The sequence below is a fragment of the Crinia signifera genome, chromosome 1 (genome assembly GCF_055691185.1).
Source record: "Crinia signifera chromosome 1, ASM5569118v1, whole genome shotgun sequence".
Lineage (NCBI taxonomy): Eukaryota > Metazoa > Chordata > Amphibia > Anura > Myobatrachidae > Crinia > Crinia signifera.
The window spans coordinates 357,340,204-357,352,726 of NC_139217.1; the positions used below are offsets into that span (position 1 = coordinate 357,340,204).

Below are 12,523 nucleotides of genomic sequence, written 5' to 3' on the forward strand. Positions count from 1 at the left end.
TAACGGAAGTGTGCGTTTTTTTTAATACATTTTTTTTTTTAAAAAGGGTCAGAGTGACAGGTTCCTCCCCCCCCCCCCCCCCCCCCCCCCAATAACATAACCAGCCCTGGGCTCTTTGAGCTGGTCCTAGTTTCTAAAAAAAAGTCCCAGCATGTGGGGCATTAAAGGACCCGCTGGGATTTGTAGTTATCCAGCTACAAATGACCAATGTTACAATAAATGCACACACACACACCCAGAAAAGTAGAGCTTTATTGAAAGACTGCCCCACAATTGTATGGGTGTGGTATGACACACCGACAGTTGGGATTCCGACAGTCATTACTCCGACGTCGGAATCCTGACTGCACAGCGGGGCGAGTGCAATGAAGCCCCTTGCGGGCAAGGTGGCGAGCTACGATCGCCACCTATTTTATTCTCCCTCTATGGGGGTCGTGGACCCCCACGAGGGAGCAGTCAGGATTCCGACATCGGAGTAATGACTGTCGGAATCCCGACTGTCGGGGAGCCGTCCGGCACCCAATTGTATAAGGGGCCCATTTATCATGTAAAATTTGCAGCTAATTCCCAGAAAACACAAATATTAAGATACCCGCTGCGGATATGGGGTAGTCTTCCCTGACACATGCATGCCCCCCCTTCTTAAGTTTTGGTTTATTTTCTCTGTAGTTTATTTAATTTTCCCCCTTCTTTTTCTTTCTCTTTCATTGATTGTGAACACCATGGTATACACATTGATAGATTATTTTAATCTTTTCTCTTCATAATAATAAAAAAATAAAAAATAAAGCACACAGGCACACTATGATTTCTATCTTTACTCTTGTTTATTGAAGATTGTTTATATGGAACCCATATTTACAAGAAATTACTGATTTGTTGTATATCTGGACAACTTATTCCTTATATGTACTTTGGTATACATTTTTTATTACCGACAATTTATAATTATTCAAATCATTTCTGATTGTATGGAAGGAGAAAATTTAAAATGTATGCATAATAAAATGTTGTCCACTGATACATTTTGTTGTTGTATTCCATTTTATGCAATAAAAACTATTTTGAAAAAAAAAAAGGTACTGCTTTCCTAGCACGGCACCCACGATCTAGATTGTATGTGTGGGGCTGATATCTCAAGCATCTCATGCATCTTATGTGTTTGTGCGGCATAAGATGCATGAGATGATGCAATCGACGCGATCAACGAGATTTTTACAATAGAATCAATGTAAAAAGCCCCCAAAACCCCAATTTTAATTGCTAACCCCCCCCCCCCCCTCATGGGTGAAATGCCCCGCCCATTGTTAACGCCACCCCGAAGCGTGGCGAGCGCAGCGAGCCCACGTGGGGCGGCGGTACGCGTCCTCCGACCTTTTCATACCCCCACTATCCACGTCGGCGTGGAGTTGATTTTATATAGTGTGGCGAGCGCACGCGGAATACATGTAAAGTAGTCCGCTGCGCTCGCCACACTATATAAAATCAACTCCACACCGACGTGGATAGTGGGGGTATGAAAAGGTCGGAGGATGCGGGCTCGCTGCGCTCGCCACACTTCGGGTTGGCGTTGATAGTGCTGGTGGCGTTAACAATGGTTATTGGGGGCTCACGATTTTTTATCTCATGCATCTCATGGATCTCATGGATGCATAAGATCCATGAGATTAAAAAATCGGGTCCATCGCGTTGATTGTATGCCTTAAGTACCTTAAACTTAAGGCATACAATCAATGAGACGGGCGCCGTGCTAGGAAAGCAGTACAAAAAAAAGATACCTGCTGCGATCCCCCCTGTTCCCCTTGTAGCTGCATCCCCCATAGGTTTCTATGCGGATGTGATGCTGCATGATGTATTAACATTTGGCAGCATCACAGTTGATTCCTGGGATACCTCCATTCTGAGATGGCGGTAGCCCATTGTAGCGTATGGGCTATAGACCGCGCTGCTGGAAGGGCAGTGCTGTCAGTGGGGTTGGTGCTGACTGTGCATGTGAGGACCCCCCAGCACCCTGCGAAGCACAGCGCAGGGACGGGCTCCTTTCGGAGCCCCTGTCCCTGCATCTGCAGGGTAATACATTCACCCGAAAGGATCTCATATTGCAATGCGATCCTGGGCAGTAAATGCCACCCAGATCGCATTGCATATGCGATCCAATAATAAATGGGCCCCTAAGTGTTTAGCCAGCTTTGGCTATGTCAGAGGTTCCAAAACGTGACCCTCAAGGCAACCAACATTCCAGGTTTGACGTATATCCATGCTTGGCCACAGGTGACTTAATTAGCATCTCAGTCAATTTGATTTAAGCATTTGTGCTGAGCCATGGAAATCCTTAAAACCTGGACTGGTGTGGTGCCTTGAGTATTGCGTTTGGGAACCTTTGGGGTATGTGAACACCAGCGTGCTGCGTGAATAATGTATCTGTGTCTGGTCTCCTATTTGCCTGTTGTATTTAGGAGAGGTGGAATTTCATGGAGACCATTGATCCCTGTTGAGAAGTCTGGAACAGAGCATAAGGCTATCTCTGCAAGACAGACATGTATGGGGAGAATAGATCTTGTTCTGCTTTTCCCTTTTACCTGTTATCTGCCTTGGAAAGACAGATGTGTTGCACTGTGCTGGCATCTCAATATACAGCTCCCTGATCTATGGGAAGATCTCTGAAGAACTGAAAGGGGCCTACATATTTGCAGTATATCCACCAAATACACACTTTTTTTTGGGAAATACATACCAGATAATATAAAATATCCTCTGAATGAATATAGGGGGATACTTTGAAGATACTGGAGATTATCTACTGTGATCATTCTTTTTCGTTCTCAAAAGTAGCATAGGTTTCTATGGGGCCTGCCTAACTGCAGAACTGACCACGCTCTGGAATGATCTATTCTGGTGAACTAAGATTCCTCATTGCCATCGCAGTTATAAGCAATCTTATATTCCTTAAGATTGGCTATAATTAAGAATAGAGTATGAGGCAAGTGCATTAAAGTTGAGTAGATATGCATCTTGAATTCAATAATGTGCTGCCCATGCACAGGGCTTCGGTTTAAGCTGCTCCTATTTAACCCTTGCAGCCCCTTGTGCTTTGTTAGGCTGATCAGATACAGCTATGTGATAGGATATGCAGACGCTAGTTAACAACCCTTTAAGATTTAAGAATTTGGCTGCATATTTTCCCCCGCATGCAAATAGAGAGCTTTCGACGTTCAACTCTGTATTATATCACATTGCTCGCGTCAGTTACAAAGACCAGACCAGAAGTGATTTGGGCCCATTGGTGGAGGTAGAAGTAGTCCAGATGCGGATGACCAATGGCTAATTCACAATAACTGGTATAAATGAATGTGATAGGCTGATCTGATTTTTACTTCTCCCAATTGGATAATTATGATACAGCATAGATAATAAAAGCTTTCACCACCCAGATAACCTGTGTTATCACAGAACATCTTTTGGCAGTTGCTTGATATGGAAAGTAGTTACACATGATGCATTGAGGAATGTGAGCTAGAATGGGGACACTAAAAACTTTACATTTGCATCCACCTGATACAAAGAAGCCACACAATAATATAATTAAAAACAATGTAATTTATTAATTTTAAAAATACAGACTTTGGTAGACCTTTTTGCAAAATGCATACATTTAAATACAAGAACATGTTACTTATAACAGAATTACAACAAAGCATATAAAACACATTAAAATGTAATTTCAAATGGGTACCAAAAAGACCTATTCATTAAAATGGCATTGTTGAGAAATTTCCAGTTACGCTAAAGAAAAGTGAAATGAATCCCAGATTAGTAGAAATGTATTGGTGAAAAGGAGAATTACATATTTACAAGTTAAGGCATTATTTTGACCCTAGGAACAACATAACGGTTTTCCTGACTCCACGCCCACAGTGTTACATGCTGATATACAGCACCATGGTATTTTAATTACTTTTGAATTAACGAATGTGTAAACACGGTTTAATCCTCATCTGCATACTGGATATACACATCAAGCAACCCAGGGCCAGGGCAAAGTACTTAGCTGTAGAGTTGCATAAATTATAATTACTATTAGCTTTGGAAATTCTTATCTGAAGAAATAATTAAAATGTTTAAGTATCTATTTAATGGGATTAACAGGAATCATATGTCAGCCCTCATTGGTTTGTAGATCATTTATGGAAAGCCCATTGCCCTCTTCCTTTGTATTAGGTGTAGTAACCCTTTTATTTGCTTTAACACAGTCCAGGAGGATTACTTGTCCAATCTTCTTACAAGTGTCCGAGCACAAATATTTTCCAGTTCTAGCTTATTGAAAATGGCCCTGGGTCTGGCAAGTCCTGTATGGGGCAGGGGCACAGCTGGTATTATCTATAGAGTACAGTCTGGTCTCTGCTAGCAGTGACAGTCCCGGGATGTCTCACCATTGGCAATGTTCATATAGAAGGCAATTGTGTTGAACTGATGATCTTCCTAGTAATGGGTAACTTTTCCTAAATATACATAGTCTATATATATATATAATATACACATTGTGATGACATGGGAAGTCAGTCCGCAGATCACCAGAGAGAGATGCCAAGTATTCCAGTATCAATGTGTGATGAGTGGCACTGAGTGGGCATCACCCGCTCTAACATGCAGATGGGGCGCAGCATTCCCAGGAAGGGAGAAGCGTCTGCAGGGTGACATGTGCTTGTCCCACTCACCTACACGGGGGTGAGCTCCGGTCCCTCCCGCACTGCACAGCGCCGCACACGGGAGCAGGGTGAGCAGTGTCCGGGGCTCCCTGCTACACATAGTTCTTTTTATCGTACTCCCCGTTGGAAGTTGGCCTCCGGGAGGCAGAGTACTTGACAGGCGGTGTGAGCTGCCCTTTTATCGGGCATGTGAGGCAGAGCAGGATGCCTCCCAGCAGCAGGAACGCAGTGGCCGCCCAGCCAACGTACAGCGCTGCCCCCATCTCCCTCTTCTTGGAATCGGGCACATTCGGGTCATAGAACTCCCTGATGACGATGTTGGCGATCCAGCAGAGCGGGATGAGCACCAGCAGCCCGGTGAGGATGTAGATGATTCCTCCCGCGAACACCACCCGGCTCTTCATGCTGCTGCCCTGGAAGCAGGTGGTGCACTGTGCCCCCACTATAGTGACCAGCAGCCCGATGATACCCACGATGGATGCCAGCACAGTGAGAGCCCTGCCGGCCTGCAGCTCCGGGCTCAGGGCTAGGACAGAGTCATACACCTTGCACTGCATCTGCCCGGTACTCTGCACCACACAGTCCATCCATAGACCTTCCCAGGTGACCTGTGCCACCACGATGTTTTGTCCGATAAAAGCAGATACTTTCCACATGGGGAGGGCACATGCCAACATCACCCCCACCCAGCCGATGATGCTCATGGACAGACCGAATATCTCCAGGACTCCAGAACCCATCTTGGAACTCTGAACCTTAATGCCCACTGATAACTTGGATCTGCGGCTGCTGCTTGGTAGCTGCTGTGCTGTATGGTCAGTCCCAAGTGAGTGAGAGGTTGTGCTGTGCACACTGCTGCTCCTGTGCCTCCTCGCCTGTGCACACTGCTGCTCCTGTGCCTGATGGACTCAGCTCTGTCCTGTATCACACTAGCGGCTGTGCATCACTCCTCCTAGTCCAGAGTCAGCTGTGAGCTACTATCACTACGAGCTCCTCGCTCCTCCTAATAAGTAGCCCTCCAACTCCAGGTCCTCCTCCCCCCAGGGACAAGCTTCCTGCGGCCACCAATGACGGGTTAGGGGGATGACTAATAGGATGCAGCATGAACTAGTTACTCATAGTGGAAAGAAAGGTTTGCAGGGCTGCCAGGATAGAGCCTGGGTTAGGGGGAGCACCTGCTGAAGGAGGGTAGGGACAAAGGGAAACAGAAAAGACAAATTAGAAGGAGGAAGACACAAGACACTCCTAGGACCAGCCACTGCTGTTTTTCTTTCTCCCCAGGAAGGGGAATCACAGCACAATACATTCATCTCTACACGCCAAACACTCCAGGCAGATAAAGGATAATCCACAGTCTCAGCTGCATGATCAAGGGGCCAAATAGTATTTTAGTTTGTGACTGTACAGTAACCGTAATCAGGGCCGGCGCCACCACTAGGCAAGGTTAGGCATTTGCCTAGGGCGCCGGCCACTAGGGGGCGGTAGTGAGCTGCAGCCGGGGAGAAGCAGCAGCCAGCAGGAAGCTATGCCCAGAGAAGCTGCCATGCCTGCAGAGGAAACAAGCAAGCAGCTATTTGTGAGTAACCCCGCCAGAGCCCGCCCGCCCGCATACTAGCCAGCTGCTGCGCTGACAGACAGTTCCGAATCCCCAGTTATCAGGCCTGCCTGCTACAGCGGGAAACTTCGTAGCCCCTGTCAGTCAGTCAACTGCCTGTCAGCGTTGATCCCCTGCCCGCCTCCCCACCCTGGATGGTCTGGACCGGACATCGACACACATGATGATGCGGGCGGCAGAGCAATGTACTGACTTTGGCGGGTGGAGGAGCCGCCGCCGCCCGACCGCCCAGCTACATAGTGAGTGTGTTTCACTAAGTAGCTGGGCTGGCGGGCGCTCCTCCACCCGCCGGAGTCAGTACATTGCTCTGCCGCCCGCTCGTGTGTGTCGGTGTCCAGTCCAGACCGTCCAGGGTGGGGAGGCGGGCAGGGGATTAAGTAACGCTGACAGGCAGTTGACTGACTGACAGGGGTGACAAAGTTTCCCGCTGTAGCAGGCAGGCCTGATAACTGGGGATTCAGAACTGTCTGTCAGCGCAGCGGCTAGCTGGTACACGGGCAAGCAGTCCCCTGCACCCTCGGTAGTTTCATTACTTTATTAATTATAGAGCCTGGTGGGGGTAGCGTCTACGCGCCATGCAGTTGGAGCCTGGAGCCAGGCAAGGAGAGACAGCGTGCGGAAGGAGCCGTGCCGGAAGGGGGGGGGGGGGGGGGCGGTGTCCTGCAGGTTTGCCTAGGGCACCTAGATGCCTTGCACCGGCCCTGACCGTAATTATACTCTTCTTTACCTATTACCTATATTGTAATAAGTCAGTATAGTTTGACAAAAATACAAAGTAACTATTTACCAATTGGTTGCTAATTCCAGGTCATTATCAAGTTTTGGAGCCAGGACTCCTTTCTCCTCTCCACAGCTTCATTAAGGGTTGCAGCCATCCTAGGCTAATACAGAAGTGTCTGCCTTCCCCCACATACATTAATGAATTTTTTTTTTACTAGTGTGGTCATTGCCAGTGGTCACGTTCTCATTGCCAGGGGTTATGTACTAGTTGCCAATGGTTTCTTTCTTGTTGTCAGGGGTTTCTTGCTTGTTGCCAGGGTTACATGCTTATTGCCAGGGGTTACCTACTTGTTGCCTGGGGTTACATATGCTCTTTGCCAGGGGGTTGCTTGGTCATTGCCAAAGTGTTTCTTGCTTGTTTACAGGGGGTTACATGCTCTTTGCCAGGGGGAGTTACAAGTTTGATGCCAGGGGGGTACTGCTCAGAATGCACCAGCGCTCCCAGAATCCACACTTTTGGGTAGCACTGTGTGTGCTGCCTTCCCTTGACAGACACCAGAAAGACCTCTAGCATCTGGCTCCTAGATGATGGTGGACATTTTTGGGAGGCCATTTTTGCAGATTGCATGCCGTCTACATGAAATCTGCAGGGACCGGCCCTGCCCCTGCCACGCTGGGGGGCCCAGGACCCAGAACTGCACACTGCATTCTGATCAACTTAGTAGTTGTTCAAGCCCTGCACCAGCAATCAACGGCCCCCATACATCAGCAATCACAATTAATTGCTTCTCAGATCCAGTAATTCCCCCCCCCCCCCCCCCCCCCCGGAGAAATTGTTTCTTCAATCTATTTGACTTGCCCACACACTACAGATTTGTTTCAGTGATCGGCAGATTTTTCCTGCTATGCCCACACATACAAAAATTAAACTCCAATAAAACCAGATTTTTAAACATGTTTGAAAACTGATTCAGCAATCGATTGGCGATCCCTATTAAGTTTTTATTGGGATTACCAAAAGGGGGAGCCCACACATTAAAGATTAATTGTGGCAATCATCTCCAGAAAGGAGGATTGTCACAATTAATTGCTGATGTATGGGGCCCATAAGTCTATCCTCCTCTGCTACACCATCTTCCCAGTGATATTTATAAAGATGGAAAATTCACACAAGAGAACAAGCAAAGAATCTTTGAATCTTGACAGTGAAGCCCCATGCACGCACTAGACGACTTTTAAAAGGACCCTTCTGAGCAATATCTTTAAAATAAAAACGTCTAGTGTGTTCACTAAATATTGTTACCAGTATGTAGTTTATTTACCGCTGGACGAAATACCGATTGAGAGAATCCCCACAACCAAATGCAGATGGACAAAATGCCGACAGGTACAGAACACAGACGAACCAACCAGAATGCTGACAGCCAAAATATTGCACTAATAATACCGAATAACATTTTTCTTGATTTTTTTCATAAAACTGACTCACTCATAATTTACCATCCCAGTGGGCATAGAGGGAGAATATAATGCCCAAAGCATGGCAAGTGCAGAAGGGTGTGGATCAGTTGGTCACCAGCAAGTTGTTAGACAGTCATTAGGTCAAAACCATTAGGTCGACATGCATTTAGGTCGACGTGTGTCTAGGTCGACATGCAGAAAGGTCGACATGGGTCTAGGTCGACATGGGTTAGGTCAACAGGGTCATAAGGTTGACAAGGTCATTAGGTTGACAGGGGTAAGGTCGACAAGGTCATTAGGTCGACATGGGTAAAGTAGATAGGGTCATTACGTCAACATGGGTAAGATCGACAGTGAAAAAGTCGACATGTTTTTTTCCTCCCACCACACTCTAGTGGATGGTAGGGCATGAAACACCAGCTGTCCACACATGTCGTGTTGACATGGACATCAAAATGTATCACCACGTCCCCTCACATGGCTCGCTGTGCTTGCCATGCTTCGGGAATGGTGCCTCACGACGCTAGTGGATGGTAGGGCATGAAATACCGCCTGTCGGCACATGTCGGCTCAAAAAACAGTAAAATAAAAAACCATGATGACCTAATGACCCTGTCGACATAACCCATGTCGACCTAATGACCATGTCGACCTAACCCGTGTCGACCTAATGACCCTGTCAACCTAACCCATGTCGACCTAATGACCCTGTCGACATAACCCATGTCAACCTAAAGTCGTGTTGACTTTACTGCATGTCGACCTAAAGTCATGTCGACCTATCTGCATGTCGACCTACTTGGTGGTGACCCAATGACTGTATCCCGTGCAGAAAGCCATGTTCGAGGATGCAGCATTAACATGTTCGGCATTATGATCATGTCGGTATATTGAGTGTCGGCATTTCCACTGTCGGTATTATGTACCGTTGGGATATTGGCCATTGGTATTTACACTCTGTCAGTATAACAGTGTCTGTCAAGTAAGTTATTGTCGGTATTTCAATTGTTGGTAAATCATAGCCCCCCTCATTAACAATGTGCACTCCCTTGCATCGTTAACACCCCCCTCCCCAGTTTGCTGAACATGCAGGTCGATTTTGGCTATATAACCAATGACCCACATGTTTTGCAGGTCCCGGTGATGTCACTGAACGATATAAGTTACCTGGGTGCAGGATGACGGCCCGGCGATCAGTATACCGACATCGGGCTGGCATACCAAACCCATTTACCTATATCAGGTTTCTCAAACTCGGTCCTCACAGCCCCATGCAGCTCATGTTTTCCAGGTCACCTGGCAGGTGCACAGGTGCATTCATTACTCATTGACACAATTAACCACTTGAGTGGTATGCTCGGAAATTTTCCGGGCTCAGCTGCGCTGCCGCTGTCCCGGAAAATTTCCGGGCATATCACTATGTAGTAGGTGTGCGCCAGTGGTGCCTCCATCGGAGCACCACTGTCGCACTACTTTTAGGGGTCCCCCCCTCCGTCACTTCCCATTTTTTGTCACAGGTATATATAGTCGGGCAGCAGCAGCAGCTTTAAAAGGGAATAAAAGGAGAATTCCTCCTTTCCTTTCATATCCCCCCTAATCCGGAATCATATGTGTTTTCCCACAATACCTCAAAAGCCCACTGATTGACAGTGAAAGCTGGCAAGTCTCACTAAAGGGTTTTTCTGACCATCAATCAGACAAGAGGACTTCCCTGTAATACATCAGATAACCCATTCTTGCCATAGGTATATAAAGTAGGTTAGAAAACACACTTTCAGGACCAAAAGGGATATTTCATACCTTTTCTCTCTCCCCCAATATCTCTCCCAACTTTTTTACCTCTTTTCCCCTACTTTTGCTTACCCCTCCATTTTCTTTCCTGCTTTTCCTTTTATTCTTAGGGGAGGAGAAAGAGCTACCCTTAAGCCCCGTACACACGGGGCTGAGCAATATATGGCTGAGCAATATATTGCTCAGTTTCTCCTTTTCATCAGCGACCAGAGATGGTCGCTGATGAAAAAGAAACTGCCCGGGGGAGCCCGGCAGTGGTAATCAGCTGGTCGCAGGAGCATGTTCTTGCGACCAGCGATCACTACAGGGGTAAAAACGGGAGTGCGCACCCGGCAATATATCGCTGGTGCACACTCCCATTGCGGGCAATATGGTCGCTTAGGGACCATATTTCCCGCGATATTGTACAAAATCGTCCCCGTGTGTACGCACCTTTACTCCACTGATTATTTGAAGTATTATATACCTGTACCTGCACCAAGATGGTCTATATTGCGGATCATAACAAATGGCTTATTGTAAAAGCCACTGACAATTATCTTTACCTGTCTTCTCCATTATAGTTTACAAAACAAAACAAACATTTCACTGGTTAAATTGAATACATGTATTAACCTGCTAACACTTTGATTCTGAACGTGGATAATTGTTGATACCACTCTATAATAGGGTTAAAAATTTCATTTGGATACAATTGTTACTTTGCTAAACACATCCCAATAATTTATACCTTTTCCCTCAAGAAATTCAAACAACGGCCGGCACAGTTTCTTCACAAATGAACTCTGTGCTGTTTACTGTTTGATACATATATTACTTATACCTTGCAGAAATGTTGTTGTTACATTTGTTACATCTCTCTAGGTGGAATCAGACACCTATGACAAAAACACTTTTTCTCTCTATCTGGTAATTTAATACCAGTGTAGAGATTAGAGGCACAATCATTCAGTACCCTATATCTGCGGTACACATACGTAACAAGTGTTTTGATTTATATCGTACCTTTTTGCGTGTCTAAATTTGTATTTATGTCTGTCAAGTAAATTTTAGAGACAATTAATAAAAGTTAATTCGGTACTTGTGTATTATCACGGTGCCCATCGCATACCATCGCATACCGTATTTAGTGGTATACGATGGTATGCGATGCGATATTCACGTGAAATGAACCGGAATGTACAATTAAATATCACATAGCATCGCATGCCGATGCCATTTTTTAATTGTACAAGCACCCTGATGGGTGCTTACAATGTTAAATGCACCCCCATTTTCAACGTGACCCCCACTATCAACGCCAACCTGAAGCGTGGTGAGTGCAGCGCTACGCGCCTCTGACCTTTTCATACCCCCACTATCCACGTCGGCGTGGAGTTGATATTAGTGTGGCGAGCGCACGCGGAATACATGTACAGGTGCGCTCGCCACACTTCGGGCTCGCTGCACTCACCACACTATCTAAAATCTACTCCACGCCGACGTGGATAGTGGGGGTATGAAAAGGTCGGAGGCAGTGTTCCCTCTAAGCTCTGCGCGCGCGCGCGCGCACACAACACGAAGAGCGTGCGCACAGACATTACAACAGTGCGCACAAAGCAGCAGTGGTCCCTTTTTCCAGTTGTGGATTCCAATTAATGTTTGTTTCACCCATTAACTACATTGTGTGCTGTGTTTTGAATGTTCAAATGTTTAATATCATTTTTAAGTAAAGTTAACACAAATGCTGAACGTCATTTTCCAGTTATATATAAGTGACGCACAAAAATGTAAATTTCCTTCCAAAGTTGCACCTCCAAAATCTTTTGCCGCACACAGCCTTCGTAAAATTAGAGGGAACATTGGTCGGAGGATGCGTACCGCTGCGCTCGCCATGCTTTGGGTTGGCGTTGATAGTGGGGGTCGCGTTGACAATGGGGGTGCATTTAACATTGTAAGCACCCATCAGGGTGCTTGTACAATTAAAAATCACATTGCATGCCACTATATTTGATGCGATGCTATGAGATGCACTACGATGAACATCGTGGGTGCCGTGCTAATACACAAGTACCGTTAATTCTTAAGACACTTCACTCATTTCCTTACACTTCCCCATTCCTTCATATTGTTATATTAGTATTGACTGTTGAACCAGGGGCTCTCCAAAAGTTTGAGTCCTATGCGTTTCCTTACCTATCTTCTATCACCCCTTACAAATGAGAAATTACGTTATATAATTTAAATACAA

General features: G+C 46.1%; 1 protein-coding gene across 1 annotated transcript; it reads right to left on the reverse strand.

The window, feature by feature from the left end:
- Positions 1-3,577: 3,577 nt before the first annotated feature.
- Positions 3,578-5,696, reverse strand: CLDN5 (claudin 5). Its single transcript, XM_083149325.1, has one exon. The coding sequence runs from the start codon at positions 5,444-5,446 to the stop codon at positions 4,799-4,801; it is 648 nt and encodes a 215-aa protein (XP_083005451.1). The 5' UTR covers positions 5,447-5,696; the 3' UTR covers positions 3,578-4,798.
- Positions 5,697-12,523: the final 6,827 nt, after the last annotated feature.